The 24,999-nt window shown below is 38.6% G+C and overlaps 1 protein-coding gene and 1 long non-coding RNA gene across 4 annotated transcripts; both read left to right on the forward strand.

The window, feature by feature from the left end:
• Positions 1-1,925: 1,925 nt before the first annotated feature.
• On the forward strand, positions 1,926-14,363 carry LOC147531618 (uncharacterized). Of its 3 annotated transcripts, XM_086646875.1 has the most exons (7): positions 2,059-2,167; positions 2,266-2,340; positions 2,426-2,550; positions 3,230-3,326; positions 3,552-3,661; positions 12,612-12,686; positions 14,099-14,363. In XM_086646875.1, the coding sequence occupies exons 2-7, from the start codon at positions 2,271-2,273 to the stop codon at positions 14,147-14,149; spliced, it is 528 nt and encodes a 175-aa protein (XP_086503001.1). In that variant the 5' UTR covers positions 2,059-2,167; positions 2,266-2,270; the 3' UTR covers positions 14,150-14,363. The 3 variants fall into 3 exon arrangements, 2 of the variants coding, with proteins under 2 accessions (XP_086502999.1, XP_086503001.1); XM_086646873.1 differs by having other exon boundaries at positions 1,926-2,340; XR_015227405.1 differs by lacking the exons at positions 12,612-12,686; positions 14,099-14,363 and adding an exon at positions 5,227-7,750 and having other exon boundaries at positions 1,936-2,340; positions 3,552-4,725.
• LOC147531619 (uncharacterized) lies at positions 5,227-7,750 on the forward strand. The gene is made up of 2 exons (XR_015227406.1): positions 5,227-6,604; positions 7,267-7,750. It is a non-coding gene; the product is annotated as an uncharacterized LOC147531619 (long non-coding RNA).
• Positions 14,364-24,999: the final 10,636 nt, after the last annotated feature.

The raw sequence follows: 24,999 nt of genomic DNA on the forward strand, positions 1-24,999 counted from the left end.
AAAAAATAAAAAGCAGGTCCAAAGTGTCAGGTTGGGAAAAAAAATGACGAAATGGCCCTTGGAAAACAAAGTATTTACATTTCATGCCATCGAAAAATTACAAAATTGCCATTGAAAAATTACAAAATTGCCATCGAAATTTCTCGGGAAACGATTTTTTCTGAAAAAGAATCTGACAACCCGTCCATCAAAATTTGTACTGTTCAGAAATTTACGGAACTGCCACCGAAAATTTCCCGAGAAACGAATTTTTTTTCGAAAAATTATTTTATTTACTGGAAATTTTTTTCAGTGCTAGACACTTTTGCTGGGCGGGAATTTGAAATTCCGTCTAAAAAATTTGAAATTTTAGACGGAAAATTGAACTTTCAAAAAAATTTGAAAATTGGAATTTTTTGTGTGCGGAAAATTATTTTATTTACCGGGAAGAGATGGTTTGCTGGGCGGGAAAAATTTTGAAATTTTGAATTTTTCGTGTACTGGTAAATTATTTTATTTACCAGTCAGTTTTTTTTTTCAGGAAAACGTCGGCATGTCCCGTCCAAGGGTAAGAGGGGGATAAAAATAAAAAAACTGACATTTGGACCTGCAACTAATTTTTGGGCAAGAGTGGATTTTTTTTGGATTTACCCCCCAGATTTTGGACCTTTGACTCAAAAATCCAAGTTTTGATGAGTCTTTTTTAGTTTTTTTTTTTTTTTGAAACCAAGGGAACAATTTCCATTAATAAGTGATTAAATCACAATGTTTACATGGATAAATTTTTATTTCTCTCCTCTGAAAACTTCATGAGAGTTACATACCTTTAAATGCAAAGTGCCTTATGAAGAGAAAGAAATTGGACTAGACAGACTCAATAAAATGACCGTAAAAGTCGAAAAATGAAAGGATCCTAAAGATCATGGATGAAAAGACCCTAAAGGTCGCGAATTAAAAGACCCTAAAGGCCGTTAATACAATACTAGTACTAAAATAACCACCCTAGTCTTCATCGGAAAAAACGGTTTTCATCACGTAAAACCGTCTTCATCGCCGGAGAGCCGCCGCCATCTCCCGGAGAACCACCACCACCATAGAGGAAACGCCGCAAAAGCAACCCCCCACTGCCCCATCACCGCCGTCATCAGAAAGCCGATTTTATCGCTGGAAAACCGCTGCCATCACCGGGAAGGAAAATCGCCATTACTCAATGCCACATACCACACAGCCACACCAATCCGTTCATCAGCATCAACTCAGTTCTCTCCAGATTCCAATCATGACTGAACGAATGAAAATTGATCATTGATTCCAGAAGGAAATCAATCACTGCTTCATAAAGAACATATAGAAGAAGATGATTTAACTAACAACGTCATCGTGGTCGAAGAATTTCTTCAACGAATAACTCTTCTATCAAGATGTGAACAAAAGATTAAAGATGGATTTATATAATCAATACTTTTGGATCTTCAAATATCATCTACTTTCTAATCAAGGGTTCATTTTTCTAAGATGAACCATAGGTTAAAAGATCAACAGAACCTTGAATTAATCCCTTATAACTAGGTAAATCTAAACTAAAAATTTGAAGCAAATCCAGTTCTTCTATCCCCAAATTTGAAGCAAAACCAGTTCTTCTGTCCCCAAAAATTTAAAGCAAAACCATTACTACAAAGTTCCGATCAAAACTTCATGACGTTAAGAGCGACCCTAATCGATTGACGGAATATGGTGGAAGAAGGCTGCAGAAGAGAAGCCCTATTAATGGAGGGAAGACTAATGGAGGGAAGACTAACAAACAATGAAAAAAGAGGGATCCGGCGAAGGGAGAGCAAACACATATCGGAGAAGTTTTAGAGAGAGAGACGGTTACGGGGAGGAGAGAGGAGAGAGCGCGTTTCAATATTGAGTCGAGTCTTTTTTAGTTATAGCATAAGCTTTTCAGGGAGATATGGGCCAAATTTTCCTTCAACAAATAAAGAAAAAAATCCAGACCGGTCTAGGATCATCCTGCCTTGAAACCGGGCAGTCCAGACCGGGCCTGCTTTTACAACACTAATCAAGAGTTAGGTGACTGTTGCCGCGCCTCGGTAAAACAAATGATTAAGTCTGCGGTCGCAACGAAATCTTTATTGTCTCTCGATCTTCGGCTCCCTAACTATCTCTGTTGGCGGAGAAGGCGAGGGTAGGGATCACGCACCATAGTCGCTTAGCACAATTAGGGTTTCTTCATTTCTTACAACATCGATCCATCAAATTTTGATTTTATAATTTATAAATCAGGAACAATGGGAAACACTTCTTCAATGCTTACTCAATACGACATTGAAGAAGTCCAAGAACACTGCAACAATACTTGTACTTTCTCTTCAATCATTTTTTTCTTGATTTCGTTATTTTCATTCTTATGGAGTTTTTACTGATGATTACTTCGATTTGTTAGTTTCACAGCAAGAAATCGTTTCTCTGTACCAAAGGTTTTGTCAACTTGATCGAAGTGGTGGAGGTTTCATTTCTGCTGATGAGTTCTTATCTGTACCTGAATTTGCTGTTAATCCTCTTTCTCAGGTGATTATTTTTCTTTTAATAATCGTCTAAATAGTTTAGAACTTTTTTTGGCATTCTTTTGACTGTTATTTTATTTGTTAGTTTCACAGCAAGACAATTGAATTTTAAGAAATTTATGCATTCCTTACCTAATTTGGATTCTTTGTGAGCTGTTTGTGTTTCTGGTTTCTTGTATAGAGATCTATGTAGTCTGTCTCGGCCGAGATGTCCGAGAATCTCGTGTCTCGGCTCGGTCTGGGACCTCTCATGAGACGAGACATGGGCGAAACACCGAGTATGGGTTTGGCCAAGTTTCTTGTCTATCTCGCCTCATCCAGACCGAGACCGAGAAGAACCTACTTGACAATTTTTTTGGATTTCTTTTTGTGTAAAACTTAAAATCTTAATTCCATACAAATTATTTATTACATTCTTAACTACTTCTTATATTTCCAATTAATTTAAGATAATTAGCAATAATATTTTAAAAACTAAGAAGGGAAGAACACAAGAAGATTCTGTGTGAATAAAATGTATAATTTTGTAGTTTTTAATGTTTTTGTTTCATGCATTGCATTGTGAAGGATGCCAGGTAGTTTATAGTTCCAAAGCATTTTGGTGCTCTCCTAGCTGATTTTGTTTTCTGTATCAAGAATGATGTATATGAAAGAGTTTTGATTATCTTTTATTTCTCTTACAGCGATTGTTAAGGATGATAGACGGTTTAAACTTTAAGGAATTTGTGGCTTTCCTTTCTGCGTTCAGTTCTCGTGCAGCTCTGCAGCAGAAGATCGAGCGTAACTACCTCTGCTTATAAAACTACAGTAACTGACTAAGATGGCTTTTCCACTTTGACTTATATGATTTTTATTATTTAAAAAAATGAATTTATTTCTTAATAATTCGAAACTTGGAAACTTTTGCATTTTGAGTTAGTGTACGCCATCTATGCTAAATTTTGTAATGAAGATATGATACAGTTTTCTGTATGATCTTATTTCTGTTTTCTCTTTCTTATATAGTTATCTTCAAGATTTATGATTTAGATTGCAACGGAAAGGTCACCTTCAATGATATATTGGATATGCTGCGAGATTTAACTGGTACATACATTTCTGAACAACAACGACAGGTTTGTCTTTCAGTTCTTTTCTCTTGTTGGTTAGTGCATTTTGCTTGTTTCTACTATGTTCCCCTCTTCAACAAAGTAGCAAGAAACTAGACCCCATTTTTGAATTGCCTGGAAGATTTGTCAGAATAATTTGTTACTTACACACCCATGTTCAAAATCTTGATCCATTACGTTGCGAATATTGTGATTCCTGTAATAGATCCCCAGGACCCCAAGCATTTCGCAAAGAAATTTTCTGTTAAAATGCACAGTCCATGCCCGTGCAAACATAACTTGTTTGCTATTATTTGCAAATGCACATGAATTCATGATAGTGAAATGCCAAATGGATGACTTTGCGAACCATGTATTTGTCCAAAACCAATTTCTTTTTCCTAAATCAAGTTAATCAACCATGAGAGGAGCGCTTTTACAACTGGAATTTTAACTTGTGGTGCTCTTCTCTCCAATCTGTGTGTGAGGGCGGGGACCACTATTGCCTACCGTTATCCTTCTTAGTGGTGAATTTCCAGATGCAGCTGTCTGTGATGGCTCAAATCCACTGATGAGCTAGTGGCATAAGACTCCATATTTCATGAAAGAAACATCTCAAGGGGAGTATGGAAATATTATGAATAGGATTCCAAGCTGTGAATATTGATTCTTGCCTGGAGAAGAGTAGAATGGGAAGAAGAGAAAGAGAGCGCGGTATTAGGGACAGAGTAGAATGGGAAGAAGTAAGAAAAGTAGAGCAGGCAAGATTAGCAGAGAAAGCTTGGAGAAGAAACCTCATTTTAAGGAATGGAACCTTTGAGAAAGGGAGATTAAAAAGGGTTCCGTCCACTTTTCTGCAAGTGGAAAGTAAGTGCTTCGAGATAGAAAATTTGAGTAGAGGAAGATTCGGGATCCTTGAAATAAGCCACAATAGAATCTGAAAGATAAATCTGCCGGCCACAGGGGTCCTCAGTTTGATTCACTTTATAGAAGACTTAGAACAAGGAGATCAAAGAAAGAATTCTAAGAGAGTATCCAACTTCAAGGACGGCAAGATCATTTGGTTGTGGGAGAATATGGTTAACGCTTAGGCCTGTAAACGGTGGTCCGAGAATTCGAATCCGATCCGCATCCGCACTCAAATAGTCCGACATTTCGGATTTCGGATTCGAATTTCGGATGTCTTGTCGGATAATTTTCGGATTTCGGTTTCGGATTCGGATATAGCTATATCCGACTTCGAAAAAATCCGATCCGATTCGCATTTGAAATCAACGGTTAAGATTCACCCAAGGGATTAAAAAATAAACAAAATTTTATCCTCAACTAGTCAACTTAAAGTCTAAAACTAAGTCTTCAGACTTCAAAGAATCAAAGTTCAACTTCAAGTCTTCAACCCTTATCGGAATTTCAGATCAAATAATATTGTATTTGAATTTCGGATAATAGCATTTCGAATATCGGATTCGGATGTCATTTTTGACCATCCGTCGGATATCGAACCCTTATCGGATAGTTCGAATAATTTCGGATTTCGAATTCGGATAGTACTGTATCCGAAAATAGTTCGGTCCGTTTACAATAACGCTCAGGGAGAATACGTTTGGATTCTCATAGCAGGTGAAGGTAAAAACAGTAGTAGAACCATATGCTTTCCGGCAGCCACGAAGCAAGGAGGGTGGGTTAAAGTGGCGGCAACTCTAATGAAAGTTCTCTCGATTACCCCTCCACCGATTAGTCTTGGCGGAGTAAAGAAGGGGCAGACTCCCAAAAATCTCTTATCCTCCAACAACCTGACCCCCAATGCATGGAGGCAACCTGTTCACATTTCATCATTGGAACCACAAACGAGGACTGGTAAGATAGTGAAGGACTCTTCCGTTTCGCAGGCAGTAGTCCCTCTGAGTAATTCTCTATTTAAATGCAAACCAGAACCAGAAGTGCTTCAAAACCTCCACTCCATCTTTTTTCTTCTTCTTCAAGCTTTTCTAAGGGAAGCTCATCTAATCCGACAATGGCTGTAACGGATAAGGGCGGCATCAACTGGGAATCATCTCTAGTTTTAGAGATGATTCCACCACAGGATGATTGAAAGGAGGCCATCCAGACCATTGCAACAATATTAAGTAGCCAGGACTTCGATATCATCCCTTTCAAAAGGGGGTTCGCCATTATCAGAACCAAACTAGATCTCTCAATAGTTAGAGGGTTGGAAAGAATTGAACTCCTGAGAACTAGGTCCATCCTGAACAAAAGACAATGCACGGCAAACTGCAACGCTATTCCGGTCAACCTCAACCTGATCGAAGTCAAGCTGTTTGGACTACCCTTCCTTCTCTGGAAGGAAATGATCTTCAGGTCCTTGGTTTCAGAAGCCGGCGAACTGAGAGAAATACATGAGGACACCAGAAATTTCAACAACCTATACTTCGCTAAAGTCCAGGTCTCAGTCAAGCCCAATGGAGCTATGCCAAAATTCCAGGTGGTGGTGGACAAGGGGACAACATTTCATATCCGAGCAGAGTCGGAAGTGATATCGGAGAAACAACAGTTCCTATGGACAGAATCTCTGGTACCAGATTCCGATATGCAATTCCGAGCTAGCTCTTCCCCGGCGGCAACAGTACAGTTCCATGCCTCAGACAACCCGCCGGCTAGTAAAGTATTAGACAAGACAGGTGACGTGAGGAATTTGGAGGAGCCAAATCAGAACTCGAAAATCGGGGCAGCCAAGGTATGGAGGAGAGTCTCGAACACTCTGCAACAGTCACCTAGAGGTCAGAGGACAGGGGACAGCAATACGTCACCCCTTTCGCATGCTAACACAGGTAATGAAACCGGGGGCTCAGTTGACAAGAAAAAGGACAGAACCTCGAGCCAGATGATAGAAGATCAGGCAAAAATACTGGCAGAAGTCAACTCCATCACGGAGGTCCCAATGCTCGAGGCTGTGACGAGGGACCAAGCATTGTATGTCTTGGCTAACAAAGTAGTGGGAAAAAGTGCAACGGAAGGGCTTCCACGTACCTCAACGGAATCTAGAGATCTGACCCAGGAGATCAAAGCCTCGTCGGAAAGATGGGAAAAGCAGAAAAAAGTTTTTGCAAGAAGAAGGAAACTAAGAAAGGTGGTTTACATCCCCAAGAGGGGGAAAGACTAGAAGCAGCACCCACTGTGAAGCCACAAGCAGCAAAGTTCAAGGGACACATCCAACAGAAGGTGAACTCAATTCAGCTGATCAGCAAAGGAATATGGAGGAGACCCCCATACACTATCAAGTAGACAATTCGAAGAAGGGGATCAACAAGGAAAGCGATTTCCTATCAACAGGGAGGGACCTGGGATTCGCTTGCTTCAATGACCAGGATAGGGTCCTCGCACTGACCAGGAAGAAGAAATTCACATGAATGAGAGCCCGATGTACCAAAGAGAACACCAGGAACCTCTAACCCTGCAGCCTTTGGCAATTCAGCTTCCAGTGACAACTCAACCTGATCTTAGCTTGGAGATATACGAAGGAGGAGCGGAGGGCTTAGCAAGAAGCTGGCCAGCTTTCGGTAGAAATAAGAGACTCAAGGGTCTGGCTCGGGAGCTTAAACAGTTAGAATGAAGGCACCTAGGGCCAACTCAAGCTCAGGGATATCTAAGTTCCCATGTCTCTGAATCTTCTAAGCTGGAACGTTCGAGGGCTAGGAAATCAGGCGAAGCACCTGGCTATTCGTAATAGTATTAAGGAGTTGTCTGTTTCTTTTGTGTGTATCCAAGAGTCCCAAAATATCTAGTATGTCTCCTGCTTTAGTTAGATCGTTATGGGGTAAAGGAAACCACGGGTGGATTGATAAACCTTCCATAGGTGCATCGGGGGGTATTCTATGTATTTAGAATTCGGATGATTTTGTGTTAGTCGATAGTCTAATCGCAAACTTTTCTGTTAATTTATGTATGCGTAATATTAAAGACGGCTTCACTTGGCTATTCTCTGGGATTTATGGGCCTTGTATCAAGGAAAAAAGAAAGGAGCTCTGGACTGAGCTCTCATCAGTGGGTAATAGGTGGAACTTACTTTGGGGTATAGAGGGAGACTTCAATGTCGTTAGATTCATCTATGAGAAGAGACAAGGGAAGAAAATTACAGCAAGTATGAGAGATTTTGAAGATTGGATTTTCCATAGCGGATTGATCGACTTACCTAAACAAGGCTCGGAGTTCACATGGTCCAGTAATCAAGAAAATCCGGCGATGAGCCTACTGGACAGATTTCTGATCAACCCGGAGTGGGAAGCGCAATACCCAGAAGTGGAACAAATCATCCTTCCAAGAATAATCTCGGACCACTCTCTAGTTCCGCCCCCAAAAAGAACAACCCTCCGTTCAGATTAGAAGAAATATGGATGCTAGAGAAGGACTTTCTCGCTAACATCAAGGAATGGTGGGATGAAACAACACCCAGCGGTACGGAGGGAGAAAAACTATGGCAGAAACTTCAATTCTTGAAGGTCAAACTCAAAGGGTGGTCTAAAGACAAGTATAGGGCATTGAAAGAAAGGACAAGGATCCTAACAGAGAGAATTCACATCTGGGATACCGAGGAAACATCTGTTCATTCATCCTAGGAATTGGAGCCAAGAAGGGAAACCAGAACAGAACTTATGAAAATAATGAACCTGGAAGAAATCAGCATCAGGCAAAAATCGAGGGTCCAATGGCTCAAAGCTGGTGATAGAAACTCGACTTACTTCCACAACATCATCAACTGCAGGAAGAGACGTAATAGAATTAGTGTCTTAGAAAGGAATGGCAGGCAAATTACGGATGAAGAGGCGATTGAACAGGAAGCAGTAGCTCATTTCTCTTCATTGTATTCAGAGAACAAGCTCTGGAGGCCCTCGATAGACAACATGAACTTGCCCCAAATCTCAGAGGAAAGGAAGCTGGCCCTAGAAGCTCCTATCACGGAAGAAGAAGTTATAGCAACCATGAAAGGTTTGTCTCCAGACAAAGCACCGGGTCCAGATGGATTTCCCATATCCTTCTTCATTAGATGCTGGAGCATAATCAGGAAGGAAACGATGGAGATGATACGGGAGTTCTCCGAAACAGCCAAATTGGATTGGAAATTAAACACGACCTTTGTCGCCCTTATCCCTAAGAAGGATCAAACTCTCTCATTCGGAGATTTCAGACCAATTAGCCTGGTGGGAGGAGTTTATAAGATAATATCAAAGGTCCTAACCACCAGACTCAAAACGGTTATGGATGACCTAATATCTCCCTTTCAAGGAGCTTTTGTAGAAGGCAGACAAATTTTAGACGGTATTCTTATAGCCAACGAAATCATTGACTCAAGAAGAAAGGTGAAGGAACATGGTCTGGTAATCAAGATTGATCTAGAATAGGCCTATGACAGAGTATCTTGGGATTTCATTTACAATGTTATGGAGAAAATGGGCTTTGGATATAAGTGGAGATCATGGATATTTGGCTGCGTCAGCACTCCATCTTTTTCTATTCTGATCAATGGGATCCCAACGAAGCCGTTTCAGAGCTTTAGAGGACTTAGACAGGGTGATCCATTATCACCATATCTATTCTTAATGGTTGCTGAGGTCCTGAGTCAATGCCTCAGGGAAGCAGAAACAAAAGGGTGGATTCAGGGATTTAAGGTCGGGGATGAAGGGACGACAGTTAGTCACCTTCAATTCGCAGACGACACCTTATTCTTCTTACAGGACTCCGCTTGTCAAGTTGCGAAATTGAAGGATATCCTCATATGGTTTGAAATCTCATCCGGCTCGAAGGTAAATTATGCAAAATCTACAATTATGCCAGTACTAGAGAAGGTTCCTTTAGCGGCTTCAGTCGACATTTTGGGTTGTGAAAGGGGATCGATGCCGGCAAATTACCTAGGACTTCCCCTTGGTCAACGGTACAAGAGCAAAGAGCTATGGGACCCGGTATTGGAGAGAGTCACTAGCAAGTTAACCTCTTGGAAAGCAAAGATCCTATCTAGAGGCGGTAAACTCACTCTAATTAAATCAGTCCTATCGGCTCTTCCGTTATATTACCTCTCTTTGTTTAGTATGCCTTCGAAAGTCCTCAAAGAAATTAACCTGAAAATGTGCAACTTCTTATGGCACGACAAGGAAAACACGAAGAGAATTCATTGGGTAGCTTGGGGCCTGATTTGTAGAGAGCTTCAGGAAGGGGGACTAGGTATTAAGAACATCCGGATAATGAATGAGGCACTATTGTCAAAGTGGCTGTGGAGGTTCTCCCAAGAACAAACAGGGTTATGGGCCAAAATTATTAAGGAAAAGTATGGAGAGACAGGGGGAGTTGCTCGAAAAAGGAAATCGACGACGTTCGGATGCGGAATCTGGAAAGGGATAAAGATGGATAACAAACTCAGCATGTTGACTAAATGGAAAGTAGGAGAGGGAAACCAAGTTAGTTTTTGGGAAGATATATGGTGCACGACAATCCCTCTAAAAGATAGGTTCGCAGCCATATACGACATCTCCAACACTAAAGCGGAATCGGTGGCCAAACACTTTAACCACGATAGGGAGGAATGGTCGGTAACAACTAAAAGAAGCCTCAACGAGTGGGAAATCCCTATTTATGTGATGTTGCTAAAACTCTTGAGTCATCATAAACCCGTACCAGGAAGACGACCTAACGGTTAAGAACTGCTATTCGCGTTTGACCTCTACTACTGGCCAAGCTTCAAAGTCTTTCAACTTTGGTACCCTATGGTCATCCTCCATACCTCCCAAAGTCAATTTCGTGGTATGGGCGGCGGTATTAGGAAAACTTCCAACGGTAGACAACTTAAAGAAAAAGGGGTGGGCAATTCCGAATCAGTGTGCCAGATGCAAGTTGGAGGAAGAATCTATCCCTTACTTGTTCATCCACTGCCCTGAGGCAGTAAAGTTGTGGAATTACTTCATCAACTCGGTGGGGATGGTGTGGAGTCTTCCTAAGGACTTGCCTAACACTATCTCTCAATGGGAGAAAGCACCAATTGCAAAGCACAAGAAAAAACTATGGAGACTAGTTCCATTAGCCATTACCTGGTGCATATGGAAAGCAAGAAATGAAGAGGTGTTTTCGGAAACTATGAAAAACCGATTAGTGGGTGAAGAGGAAATCTTAAGCACCCTATTCCATTGGAGTAGGAATATGGGTTGGGCGAAAGGGTATTCATTCCTAGATTTCATCTCTTCCTGTGATAGCATCATAAATATGTAATCATTCATAACCCCGCTCGCTCACCACGAGCATGTATTTTTTGCCTTATCAATATATCAAATGTTTCAAAAAAAAAAATGGAAGAAACATCTCTTTCCAATGGTTACTGTAGTGGTGTGGCAGCTCTAGGCTCCCTCAAACACTAGGGCCCTCTCGAAAAATTTACTTCTGTATAAGTATGTTATAAAGAAGAGTACATGCATCGACAAATAATTGAGTCTAGCTTATTTGGTAGGATAGTAGGATGTAGTAGCGAAGGTCTCGTTTCCAAACTTTGTCTTCGACATAATTTTTTACATAAACATGATTGTGCATGGTAAGAGAGAAACGTAGTACTTGACACTAAAAACACTGAGTAAATCTAGAAATTGGAAGACCTTGCTTGGTTGATATTATCTTTCCCAACACACAAGAAGATTGCACGGTCAAATCCTTCTGCAATATTTTTTTCTCTCTGCTTGGCTTGAAATAGTACCTTTTCAGTGTTTATACAACAAAAACAATTGAGTTTCATTTAGCTCTTGTTATCTTCGGTTAACAAGTGAGCCATTTACAGTTCAACAATTTCTTACTTTTACTTTTATCTTGTTTTTCTCCAACTAATGTTATTTGCACAGAAAAATCTGTCTAAACTTGCACGTTGATGGCAATGTTGACTCTTCACTTCGTCGATCGACAGTTTTTGAAATACAACTTTTTGTTAACAAAAATACATAATGTTTATGGAAAAAAAATCTGTCTCAAATTTTTTATTTCCAACACTTCTTTTTTCTTTTCGAAAATCGTCTTTCCATAAAAAATGTAGCTTGAAAAAAAGGTTGTACGGAAAAAAAGGGTTTTGAGAAACGCGGGTGTTTGAAGCAGATTTTCAGAAAAGCAAACATGTTTGAAAAAATAAAACTGGTTTTGAAAAAAAATCGTTTTTCAAAATAATATTCAATTTCAAAATAAATTCAAATAATCCTGAATTTTAAAATTCTTATTGGTTACCAAACAAAAAAAGCATTTGGAATCATGAATACTAAGGACTCATGAATCTGTGGAATCGTAATTACTCCATACGTTGAAACGTTAAACTCAATCGAAGTTACCATTTTTCTTGATTGTAGAATATTTTTAAAAGGGTTACAGTGGAAGAAATTACAAAATACATATGATAATAATTGTCAATATGAAAAAATTATCTTCAAGAAAATGCATGATGGTTGAATATTTAATAACATTTACAGTTCATTCCATATTAAGTTTTTTTAACCATCCAAGAAACTTGGTTATATGCTAGATGATTCAAGTAGTCAATTTTATTAACATAAAACTGGTTTATATCTTGCAAACACTAAACTTATGAAATAAAACTTCACCTTCTAAGGATGTAACTTTATTTTAGCCCCTCTAACAAAAAAATTCTGGTTCCACTTCTGATTCTTTTGAATAGAAGAAATATATATAGCTGTATAAATGGCCCGAAACTATTTTTTCCACCGGCCCCAAAATATTTTGACCCATTGTGGATTTTCTTATCATATGTTAGCTAGAAATACATTAATGAAATGCGTTACGATCATCTTATGGCTGCCACTGGAAGCAATGTTATATTTATTTGCTTATCCTTAGATTGTTGCATGGTTTTTCACAGCATGTGTTAATTGTCAAGAGTGTCATCTTGGAAATGATAGTGATTCGTAGAGATATGATCTGATTGTAATCTATTATTGTTTGTACACAGAAAGTGTTGACTCATGTCCTTGAGGAAGCAGGCTACACAAAGGATTCTTTGTTAGTTTTAGCGGACTTTGTGAAGGTACTACGTAAACGTTTTATCTTGTATACTGTACTGTTATAGCATTTTGTTTTATATGCAGGTAATAGCTGCACTTACTTAGGATATGTGTAGTGTTATAGCATTTTCTAAATATGTGCAAATAAGTTGGGCGTGTTTGTATTCAAACTTTTCGAGAAAGAAACAAGTAAATGAATGTCAGCAACCCTTGGCTGGAGTGGTTACCGTTTCTTTCTACCTTTGAAGTTACGGGGGTGAGACGTGGATAAACATTACCTTTTCAAAAAAAATGTTACTTGATGAATTGTAATTTTTCAACGAGTCTTTTGCATATGACCAAAGGGTTTTGTCAGGAATTTGTTATAGACAGTGGATTCTTTTGGTGGGCGGGGAATTGACTGACTAGGTCCAGACCCCGTTCGTCACTGCTTTTTTTTCAAATCAGGATTGTGTGTGATTTGCCTTGGGCTACCTAAGCGAGTCATGAACTACTAATGATCCTGGTGCACTGGTACCAATACAGTTTTCTGAAACTTCGTATATGTATATTTAGAATTTGATACATAACATATTTCCGAAGTGCTGCATGAGCACCATCCTAGGTTGTGTAGATGGAGAAACCTAAGGTGGTCCAAGTTATATGCCCATGGCCAGGAAAAACGTTGTACCATGTGGAACTAGGTCCCTGGGTGGTTCCTAAACCAGGGAGCTGGTGTTGAGACTTTTATTACACCATAGTGTATCAAAGCCTAGGAAGGCTCTCTCTTAAGTGGTAGTGGATGATGTGAAATGGAAGTTTCAGGTGAAAGTCACTTAGTCCACAGTTCTTAAGAAGACATATGAGACCTAGGTTACAATCTATAAAACAACAGCTTGTCTAACATATCAGCCAGGCCTTTTAGGTGAACTTTGCACCTATATTGGTCCTTAAGAAGCCTGGGGTAGTATACGACAGGCCTATGACATGGACAACCTTGTACCTTGTGGAACTAAGCCAGTGTCGCTGAGTAGTGCCTAAATCAAGGACAATATGGCTGGTATTGAGACGGTTTAAGCATAATTTGATACTTCGTCTTTGTGGAGTGAAGGGTCTGACGTCTACATCTTTTGTCAGATATTTGTTAATACTTAATAGATTTCAATTTTTGACTTAGCGTTAGGTTACAAATCCTACTCTTGCATCAACTCTGAAAATTTTCTACTACCTGGGCTTATAATAATATATCCGCAATTATCTTACCAGGGCATAAGATCATTTAGTCTTGATTCACTAATTCAATGATCTATTTATTATTTACTTCCGCCTACTCCAAGATTTTTTCTGATCATGGTCTTATCTGGAGTACTACAATCTTTTCCTAAGTAACAATTTTCTGGTTGACATTAATCTATGGCCCATATTCGTTTACTGAAACTTGTTCCTCTATTTGCAGATTCTCGGAAACTCTGGTTTAAAAATGGAGGTTGAAGTTCCAGTGGATTAGTAGGGTAAACACTGATCAATATGCTGTTACCACCTTTATTCCTGTTAAGGATGTGAGTACTTGTCAATTCGGCTAGTCGAAAATTGAATGTCTGTAACCAAGTATTTGTTTGAGATGGAAAATTTATTTGATCACATTTGTTGCCTACCTGTGCTTAAACAATTTGACAAGTTATTACTAGAAAAAAAACAATTTGACAAGTTTAGCAATAAAACAACTAGTGCCCGTTAGGGAATACATTCCTCCATCCCTTCAGTCCCGAGTGATTTTCTGTTATACCTATTTTTCTGCCTGTTAACTGATACTTGCAAGGGCCAACTAACTGATACCTGGTAATACATTCCTCCATCCCTTCAGTCCCAAGCTGTGTCGAATTGGACAAGTGGTCCTCAAAACCGACAGTTTCTTCTTTTTATTACTAATGCCTAATTTCCACCAGTTTTTACAGTTATCTTTTGACCACTTTCTTCCCATTTTTCTTTTTTACGTGTTTTGTATATGGACTCAATGAATCATTACTTCTTTACATAGTATAGATACATTATGCATATACTAAATTATGAATTGAGTAAGATCAACAACTACCATCATATATCATAAACTCTAAGAGCAAACCCTAATTTAGGTGTGGGGTTCCTAAAATTTGAATTTTGTGAGCCCCATAAACAAGCATTGCGTCTCAAACGGAGAGCCCATCTACAATAATAGCTGTTGGGGAGGCCCCAACGGCTATTTGGGGTGGATCCCAATTATATTGTTTCTTTTTCAATATTTTAACTCTTCCATTTGTTGTTTTAAATCTTTTTTTGTGAATTCTTTTTTCTAAATCTTTTATAAGTTTTTCTTGTTTATCTTTTTAAAATTCTTTAATTCAAAGATTATATTAAATTTAGAACTAATAATTTATAATTGAAAAAATGAAATTAAAATTCGCATGTGTAGATCACACGTTTAAATTTGAGTTAGGAGTCCTTGATTTGGGAGTCTATAATGGAATTGAAAAATTTAGGAGTTCTAAATTTGGGAGTCCAACCCCATCACATTGGGTTTGCTCGAAGAGGCATCCTAAGGGTCATACGAGTCCATTTATTTCTGCTTCTACCTTATTTATACGCAAATTCAATAATCATGTATTTTCACTTTCATGAGAATCGCACTTGAGACCTCCAATATGCGGTGTATTTAATTACTAAACCTGTTGGTGGTGAACATTTTTTATGTTAATTATTTCATTTCTCAAGCTAACGAATGCTTATATTTAAACAACACCATTGTCGCCAACCATCTTATAGGAAAATTAGTGCTACTACAAGTATTACAAATATAACCACGGAAATGAGTAAGAACACATTCTCTTTGTAGTGGAGCAAATGGCTTTATTGCGGATGAGATCCTCAATCTCATTCAATACTATTTTTTATGCCCAAAATAGTAGTCTTATGATTATCCCTTCCTCCCTTTCTTCTATCAATTCAACTGGGACACTTTGTCTAGTGACATAGTTGATATGGTTCAATCCCTCTCTGAAACTACAATTCTGCCCTATAGTACAAACCACACTTATATCTGTCTGCTTGGCACAACTAATACCCCCAAATACCGACAGATTATAGACCTATTAGTCTGCTCAACACCACGTATTAAATCATTATTAAAATTCTTGTTGATATACTCAAACCTATCCTTAGTAGTATTATATCTCCCGCTACAAGCTATTTATGTTCGCGGCAGACAAATTAGTAATAACATTTTTATTAGTCAGGAACTTATTTACCCATATAAAAAAATAAAGGGTTCTAAAAGCTATTTTGGCCTCAAGCTATACATGTCCAAAGCTTTTGATTGTAACAAATAGTCGTTTCAAACAGACATCATGAATAAATTAAGCTTCTTTAGTCACTGAATCCGTATGATTCATGCATGCATTTCTACTTCTTCTTTTGTTGTTCTTATTAACAGTAGATTGGGTCCCACCTTTGACCAGAATAACGGAAGGCCGAGGCACAGGTGCAATAAAACAAGTCTTTTCCTTGACCGCAATAAATAACCCAAAATTCTGAAGGTAACATACCTGAAATCATTAAGGGTCCCTCCAACAATACAATCAAGGAGATCTGCAAGACAAACGCGAAATATGAATACTACGGCGGGAAAAGTTCTTAAATGGCTGAGGCGAAAAACGCTGATGAACCCAACACCCTCAACTTTAGCCTGTAAACTGTGAAGGACTAAACTCTAGGCCTGTAAGGGTTGCATGAAAGATAATATGAAGATCGGATTGAGAGGGACCTCTGGAATAAAAAGAAAATCCATGGCGAAAGATACAGGCTTCCACATGACTGGATAAATTCATAGAAAGAGACATCTGAACAGTCAAAGTGATAAGACGTCACGTTTCATAAGATAATCATTAAAGGGTGAACACATATTGAGGAAAGGGCATGTGGAGGAGCGAAACGTACTGCCAGAAGCGTCGTCAATTACAAAACCATTAGAGGAAGGTAAAACACCATGAAAAGCTGGCGACATTAACGACTGAACTTATGGGGTGACATCATCAAACATGCGTTGGAGTTATGAGGTTGGCTGGTCGATGAAGGATAGATAGCTTAATCAAGAAATTAAATAGGTCGAGCAAGAAAATAAAATCAAAAGAGGATCTCATTCCTTACATGAATAACTATGAGAAAAGAAATTACAACAATTTTGGCAAAGACGCTTATTTCAACCTGATAAGAGGATGAAATTTGACAAATAAGAAAAAGATCGTCCAGAAGATATTCAAGAAGAAGAAAGAAGTTTAATCGGCTAAGGAGATTCGTCTCCAACCTTTACCAAATATCTAGAAACAGGAGGATGAGTCATCTGCAAGAGGTAAGGAACAAAACGCAGAAAAGAATTAAAGCCTACATGAAACTCGCGAAGAAAAGAAAGGTATATAAAACTCGATGTCTCACTACCCAGTTAGCCTGGACAAAGTGGGGAGGGAGAGACAGCCCAAGGATACCCAACCATCCTTACTTCATGGAGAACTTGTAGAAGAGGTAATAGCGAAAAACCAACCATGCATCAACTAACTCACCACCGTTGCATTAGATGATTAAGATCCAAGCGCTCAAAACCCTAACAATGAGAAGCACCCCCTTCAACATCACCAGTGTGAGAAGTATAAGGAACAACCGATTCTAAAATTGAAGTCAAATAAGAGTCTCATCTCGAAATCAGAAGATTTGAAGAAAATTATCAAGGAAGAAAAACAACTCAGAAAAAATTGCCCATGAAAAACATCAAACATTAGACAAGCTATTTATAGATGGAAGACGAAGAGCAAAGGACTCGGCAGAAGCATTAAAGATTAAAGAATATAGAAAATGGTTGTTTCAGTCAAATTTATCACAATAACCAGAAAATCAATTGCCTTTTTTGGAATAACCAAAAATATGTCATATTACTATACATAATTGGCAATCATGTCTAAAATAATATACTACCAAGTTTTAAGTGTAATTCCAAAAGTGAATTAGCTCTATGAAAAGAAAAACATAATTTACTGAAAGACCTATCTTTATTAAAATTTGTTGATGGTTGTTAAAGATGGGGTCTTCCACCAGGACAAAAAAGCTCCAGAGTTTTTTTGAGGAAAGAGAGAGTCCTAAGTGACGTCACCTTCTTCTAGGTTTTTTTCCCTCTCTCCTTTTCTGTAAACCCTAGCCGCAACTATCATCAAAACCGTTCAATAACAGTATCAATAGCAGCCGCCTTCCACCAAACAACTTCAAAACGATAACTCTAATCCCTCATATAAACCCTACATTACCTCTAACTCACCTAACACGCATGCATACAACTCTTACTCTCCCAAAACGAGAACTAAGACAACAACAACAGAGAAAAGTAGCTTTAAAAGCTTTTAGTTTCATTACCTTTTGTCTTCCTTGCTCTTTTGTTTGTTTCTTGCTGTCGTTAACTAAAATAGGTAGTAGTTGGCTTGCTTTTAGGGTTCCAAGGTATAGAGGGATGTCAAACGTCCTATTAGGTTGAGTAGACAACTCGGATAGTGAGTCCTCTACCAATCCCCACACATGCACGCCAATAATGGTCTTTTGGCAACCAAGAGTGTCTAGTCTTCATAATCCTTCCCTTCTCTTCCTTTTAAGCTCTGCTCATATGCGATTCATCTGTAAAGCTCTTCTTCTCTTTCTTCTGTCCTCTACAACTCTTTGCCTTTCTTCCTCTTCCTGCTCATCTGTCTCAACAGTAACATTGGTCATGGCTACTCCCTTCACTTTCGCAAATGGAGGTCGCCTATCTCTCAGATACTCAAAGCCCTCAACAAACCAAAAACTTCAGACAATTAACCAGGCTTTCGTAGCCAGGTGGTGTTGTCCATACGCATCTTCCCTTTCTCAACTAAAAAGACTTCTCTATCCACAATCCAGGTTCTTTCGAGACTGGGACTACTTTGAGGTAGATGGCCCCATTAACACCTTCCTGATTAAGCCAAAGAGCCTGTTCATCCTCAACGCATTAAACTTTGGTAGGCCCTGGATAATGAGAGGTATGATGGTGGTGCTCAAACAGGTAGATTTTCCTCTCACAGAAGATGTTCATGATCTTTACTTTGAGCCTATGTGGTGTACACTCTATCGTCTCCCTCTTGCCATTCAGAATAGGGTTGATCTGGAGTTCATATTTGAGAGTATGGGAAAGATAATCCAAATCAAACCCAGGAATCTAGGGTTTGATAATAACCAGATAATTAGGGTGCACTTTCTCTATGATGTCAAGACCCCACTCCTTGCTGTCTTCAACCCTATTTTTGTAGACAGAGAAATGGAAATTAAGTTAGGTTATCAAAAGTTTCCTGGTGCTATATGCCAACCATGTCGTATCGTTGAACATTCCCTCACTAGATGCCCGTCAATGATCCAAGAATCCTCAGAAGACGAAGAAGAAGAGTACAACCAAGACCCTATGGATGCAACTATAGTGATATCTCCTAATTACAATCCCAATGTCCCGGAACCAGTGGCTCCTCCACCCTCTCCAGTTAACCACCCTATCCCACCTCACAATCTGTTCTCTCCTACTGGAAAGAGAACAAGGGCTAGCACTAGTCTCCATTCCATTTCATCTTCAGATCCATCAAAAGACTCGGTGCATGCTCCTACCATGATGTTGGACAATATGGACACTCAACGAATGTTAGATGAATCATTGCTTCTGACTAGAACCTTGGACATACTGACCAACAGGGAGGAGGCAGGGGACAACAATCTACCCGAATAGTCTACTCGTTTGTTTAGTGTGTTGTTTGCTTTCTTCTAGTTGGCCCGGCCTCTGGTACAATCGCAAGAAAATTACCCCTACCTCTTAAGGTTAGGAGAGTATAAGGAGACCTTGCATAGCTCTATGGTATAAGACATTGAGACAAGATCTCCCTTTTAGTTTTCTTGCCAGTTGTTACCAGTTGGAGTCCTTTTGTGAGCTTATCTCTTATCTTTAGTGGACCTTTAGCCTTTTATTTCATTCTAGTCTTTTGCTTTGGTTATTATTAGGGTCGGTAGTAATCCCCTCTTTGAGTGCCTTTAGTGTTCTTACTTATCTTTGTTGCCTAGTCATCTTCTGTAGGCACCGCCACTTACCGAGTTATAGATGGACATCCTTAAACCAGACCTATCAATCCTCGCATGGAATGTTAAAGGATGCGGAAATTTTTTGAATAGAAAACACCTATAGACTTTAATCCGAGAACACAAACCAGATTTGATCTTTTTATCTAAAACTAAATGCATGAATATAAGCATAAGCAAACTTCTGAACCTAAGCATGGACTATAACCAATACACGGTTGAGCCCAATAACAAAGCGGGTGGGCTCGCTATCTTTTAGACTAAAAGTCTAGATATAAAAATTATTTATGCGGATAAAAATATATTTCATGCTAAAGGCACTCACATTAATGTTAACTCCAGTTTCACTTTATTTGGTTTCTATGGTTGCCCTTATAACAACAATCGTATGGGTCCTTGAAAACTTTAAAGAGCCTTACTCGGAGAAAAACACTTCTTGGATTATAATAGGAGACCCAAACACCATTCTCCATCCGGATGAGAAAGTAGGAGGAAATAAAGTCTTTCCAATCCATGCCAAAAACATAAAGAGCATGATTAATTTTCTTGGGATCCGTGATGTCGGCTTTAGTGGATATCCGTTTACCTGGTCTAACAGACAATTTTCTGGGAATCTTATCCAAGAAAGATTAGATCAAGCCTTAACCAACGATCAGTGGCTTATAGATTACCCCAACACGAATCTCAAGCACCTACCAAGTGTTGGGTCAGACCGCAATCCCATCCTTCTTAGCACTACCCTTAAATCTCAACTAAGACCGAAACCCTTCAAGTGTATGCGTACCTGGATGTCACACCCAGAATGTGGCGCCTTCATCCAAAAGAATTGGATTTCTAACCTCCCTCAAATCCAAAACTCCCTAAACAAACTAGCGATAAACCTGTCAAAGTGGACTAAAGAAGTATTCATACACATTGACAACAAAATCAAAAGCCTGACCACGAGTCTCCAAAGGATTAGAGATTAGGAGACCTTCCAAAGACTTTCTAAAGAGCTTGAAGAAGCTTATAATCAGCAAGAAAGTCTCTGGCGAGATAAATCGAGAAACGCGAACATTCATCTTGGAGATAGAAATACGAAGTACTTTCACTCCAAAGCTATACACAGGAACAGAAAGAACCAAATCATGATGCTCAAAATGGATGATGGTTCTTGGACTAGTGACCATAATGAGATAACTAACTTATTTCACTCTAACCTTACCAAGATATCCACCACCATTGAACCAACAGTGGGAAGCAATATCCTGGATCTTTTTACGACCCAGATTACCGAGGCCCAAAATTTAATGCTCATAACGACCCCAAACAATGAGGAGCTCAATAATGCAGTCTACTCTCTAAAAACTGATGCGGCTCCAAGTCCGGATGGATATTCCCCTTACTTCTACCAAGAAAATTGGAATACAGTGAACTCTGACATTTGCAAGGTGGTCAAGGACTTCTTCCACCACTGTCAACTCCCCGCAGGGTCTAACCATACTCACATTTGTTATATCCCCAAAACCAAAACTCCTCAGTCCACTACGGACTACAGACCTATCAGCCTTCCGAATACTACGTACAAGATTATTTCTAAAATCCTAGCCAACCGTCTCAAACGCACTCTTCCGGAGCTTATATCTCCCTTTCAAGCGGCTTATGTTCCGGGTAGGCAAATAACAGATAACATCATCATTAGCCAACAACTATCTCATTATTTTAGGACTATCCGGGGAGCTAAAAGCTACTCTGGTCCGAAGCAAGATATGTCCAAAGCCTTTGACTGGGTAGAATGGCCGTACCTCGAAAAAATCATGGTGAAGTTAGGCTTCAATGACCATTGGATTAATATGATCCACTCTTGCATAGCCACCTCATCAATGGCAGTCCTCATTAATTGGTAGACCTGACCTATCTTTCAACGTCAAGCGAGGAATTCGGCAAGGGGATCCGCTCTCCCCATTCCTCTTCAGTCAGGCCATGGAAGGTCTCAGCCGATTGCTTGAACATAATAACACTTCTAACGACTTTATCGGATTCCCCATTCCAAAATCTAATCTCTCCATCAAACACTTGCTGTTCGCGAATGACTGCATAATATTCGGGCGGAACTCTCTTGAGAACATTAACAGCCTTATGAATATTCTCAATATTTTCAGTGAAAACTCGGGTCAAATGATCAATTACTCTAAATTTACGATATTTTTCTCCAAAAATACTCACCCTAAATTTAAGCGTATGATCATTCGCAATCTCAAAGTTCACTAATCCTCCAACCTGGATAAATACCTAGGAACTCACCTTTTTACTGGAGCTAACAAGAAGCAAGTCTTCTCCTCGCTGATTAATCAGATTCAAATCAAGCTCTCGAAGTGGCAAACCAACCTTCTTTCCCAAGCAGGCCGTTCTGTTGTTATTTCAACAATAGCAGCGGTCGTTCCCCGATACCAAATGCAATGCTTCGCCATTCCAAAAGGCTTATAGCAAACGCATTGAGACCCTACAAAGGTCTTTTTGGTGGGGAAAATCTAAAACTATTCATACCATAAATTGGTCGAAAATTTGCCGCCCTAGGAAAATGGGCGATCTTGGATTCAGACTTCCCACCATAGACAACCAAGCTTTCCTCAGCAAACTAGTTTGGAGAACTCTGAAGAACCCAGATACCCCGTGTGCTAGGATCCTTAAATCTAAATACTTCCCCAAAGAGCCCAAACCGAAATCGGCCAAACAAAATCACTTTTGGCTGTGGAAATCCCTCTTTAAACACAATGAACAGGTTTCTAAACTAACCTTCTGGGAGGTTAACAAAGGTATTAAGGTTAATATCTGGAATGACTTCTGGATCCCAAACCACCCTCCGCCTCTTATTAATGAGTCAAACATTGAGAATAATACATTGAATGTAAATATTATAAATCAATTATTTAACCCCTGATATATGTAATGCTATTCTAAGTATAAACTTGCAGCCAAACCAAGAAGACAACATGAGATGGATGCTGACAAAATCAGGTAACTTCACGATAAGATCAATGTATAATTTTTTAAGAACCAACGACCAAGAATATGAATCTATTGATTGGGATTTTATATGGGACATAAACACCACCCCCAGAATTAAACTATTCCTATGGAAATGTTGTACCAACAGTTTACCTGTGAGAGACAGAATTGGGAAATACATAGGCAACAACCTAAATTGTACATATTGTGATAGTATTAAGGCGATTACTCATGTACTACTACATTGTTCGCATGCTCGACAAATTTGGTTTCATTTCAATGTTAAAATAGATAATATAGACAATATCGGAGAATGGATTGTCAAATGGAAGGACATGGACGAAGAAAAGGTAACATTATTCTAAAAGATTCTCTGTAACATATAGAAAGCAAGATGTGAATTTTTTTTTTATAGGAAAGGACCAAAAACTCATGCAAGCGATCTCATCTATAAAGAATACGGTAACTAACAGTCCTAACAAAAAGCCCGGGAAACTCAATAACAAAGAGCAACAGGGATCAGATATCAAAAGCGACTACTATAAAATTAAGGTGGATGCGTCTTTTATTAATATCCAAGAGCCAGCAGGTTACGGATGCATCTTGATAAATGCTCAGTCAAAATCATAATGGTAATAACAGACACTATTCGTGGCCAAAGTTCAGAAGAATGCGAATGCCTAGCCATTCTCAATGCGCTCTAATGGGCAAAAGACCTCCAAGTATTACAATTAGCCATCGAAAGTGATAATCAAAATTTGATCAACAACCTAAATAGCAAAGTCTCCACGATCCATTAGCAGTCAGAGAAACACCTGGAAGCGATAAGGAATATCAAAAGCGAGTTCGACAATATTTTATTCATTCACATTTCGAGAAGCAACAACAAAGAAGCTGATATGTTAGCGAAATGGGGTAGGAGAAATCAGAAACGACAGGCATGGACTCGCTACAAGCTCTGACTTCGGATCTTGGTTCTTAGTTAATTTCTTTTCATTTCCTTTCAACAAAAAAAATGTCTAAAATAATATGACTAATTAGTTTTTAGGCCATTTTTGTAAAACATACATTCCAGGAATACCCTCGTCCTTGGACTTTGATCTCTCAACCATTACTCTCTCTAGAATGCCATATCTTCTTCATTTTCTTCTACATTGTTAGATTTGATTCCAAGTCGAAAAATTTATGGATCAATCGTATCGATGGCTCTCTTTATCTCTTTCCCTCTCCATCTCTACCAGTTCGCACCTCCTTGTTGCTATAACAGTTTGTTAAGATTTCTCTCCCTAGGTGGTCTCTCTCACTAAATCCGACCAGATCATCGACATAACTTTACCATCTCAGGCTAGTAGCTTGCTGACCAGAAAAGCCTGCTTCGTCTGGTGTCGTGGTTTACCTTTGAACCTTAATTTAATACAACTTTCCTCTTTTTATCAAAATTCAATCCTCTTCCTTCCTTAAACCAAAATATACTTATTCTTTTAATGCCAGATTTGTTAATACTTACCTTATATTCGACCTAATACCTATCACCACCATATCCACTTTATATTTGATCATATACAACAACCAGTACAAGACGATTGTTGTGAGAGAAATAATAGTTGAAATCTCCACGGAAACCTTAAAACCATGTCTAAAGCTATGAAGCAAATATCAAAGCCATATCTAAATTTATGGAACCCTAATACATGGAAGATGGTTTTTGATTGTCGATTTTCAAGAACTTTTGCGTTTGATTTCATAGTTTCTCAACAGATCTAAAGTTAGAGAGAAAGTAGAAAGAAAAATGAAGATCGAATTTTGCAAAACGAGTTTGAAACTATAAACTTGTGCAAACTCAGTTTGCAAAATGCAAATTCAAACTGTGTTTAAAATATTGCAAATTAAAACTGAGTTTGTAATATTACAAATTAAAACTCAGTTTGCAATATTGAGAATTCAAAATCGGGTTGCAGAAGAAAAAAAGGTAAAAAAATGTTATTTTTTTTTAGAAAAAATATTGAAAATGGATCTTGTTAGAAAGATAATGGAAAATCCTTTCTAAATATATAAATTTCATACAGATTCGACATATTCAGAAAAAGTTACATAGATTTAACTTTTAAAAAAATAAATAAAAGTTTTAATTATACAAAATGACGAAGGGTAGTTTAGTCTTTGTACATTTTTTGATCTGAATAATAATTATGAAGTGTTTGGTGGTTTTTTTTAAAATTATTTTCAACA

Source organism: Eschscholzia californica, unplaced genomic scaffold, assembly GCF_041429995.1.
Source record: "Eschscholzia californica isolate CP2 unplaced genomic scaffold, dmEscCali1.0.p SCAF_6, whole genome shotgun sequence".
In the NCBI taxonomy this organism is placed as follows: Eukaryota; Viridiplantae; Streptophyta; class Magnoliopsida; order Ranunculales; family Papaveraceae; genus Eschscholzia; species Eschscholzia californica.

Bases quoted from the DNA above. Each gene is read 5' to 3' on its own strand.
- LOC147531618 (XM_086646873.1), top strand. From the start codon at position 2,271: ATGGGAAACACTTCTTCAATGCTTACTCAATACGACATTGAAGAAGTC. The intron at 2,551-3,229 runs GTGATTATTTTT...TTTCTCTTACAG, and splicing joins CTGTTAATCCTCTTTCTCAG to CGATTGTTAAGGATGATAGA. The intron at 3,327-3,551 runs GTAACTACCTCT...TTTCTTATATAG, and splicing joins TCTGCAGCAGAAGATCGAGC to TTATCTTCAAGATTTATGAT.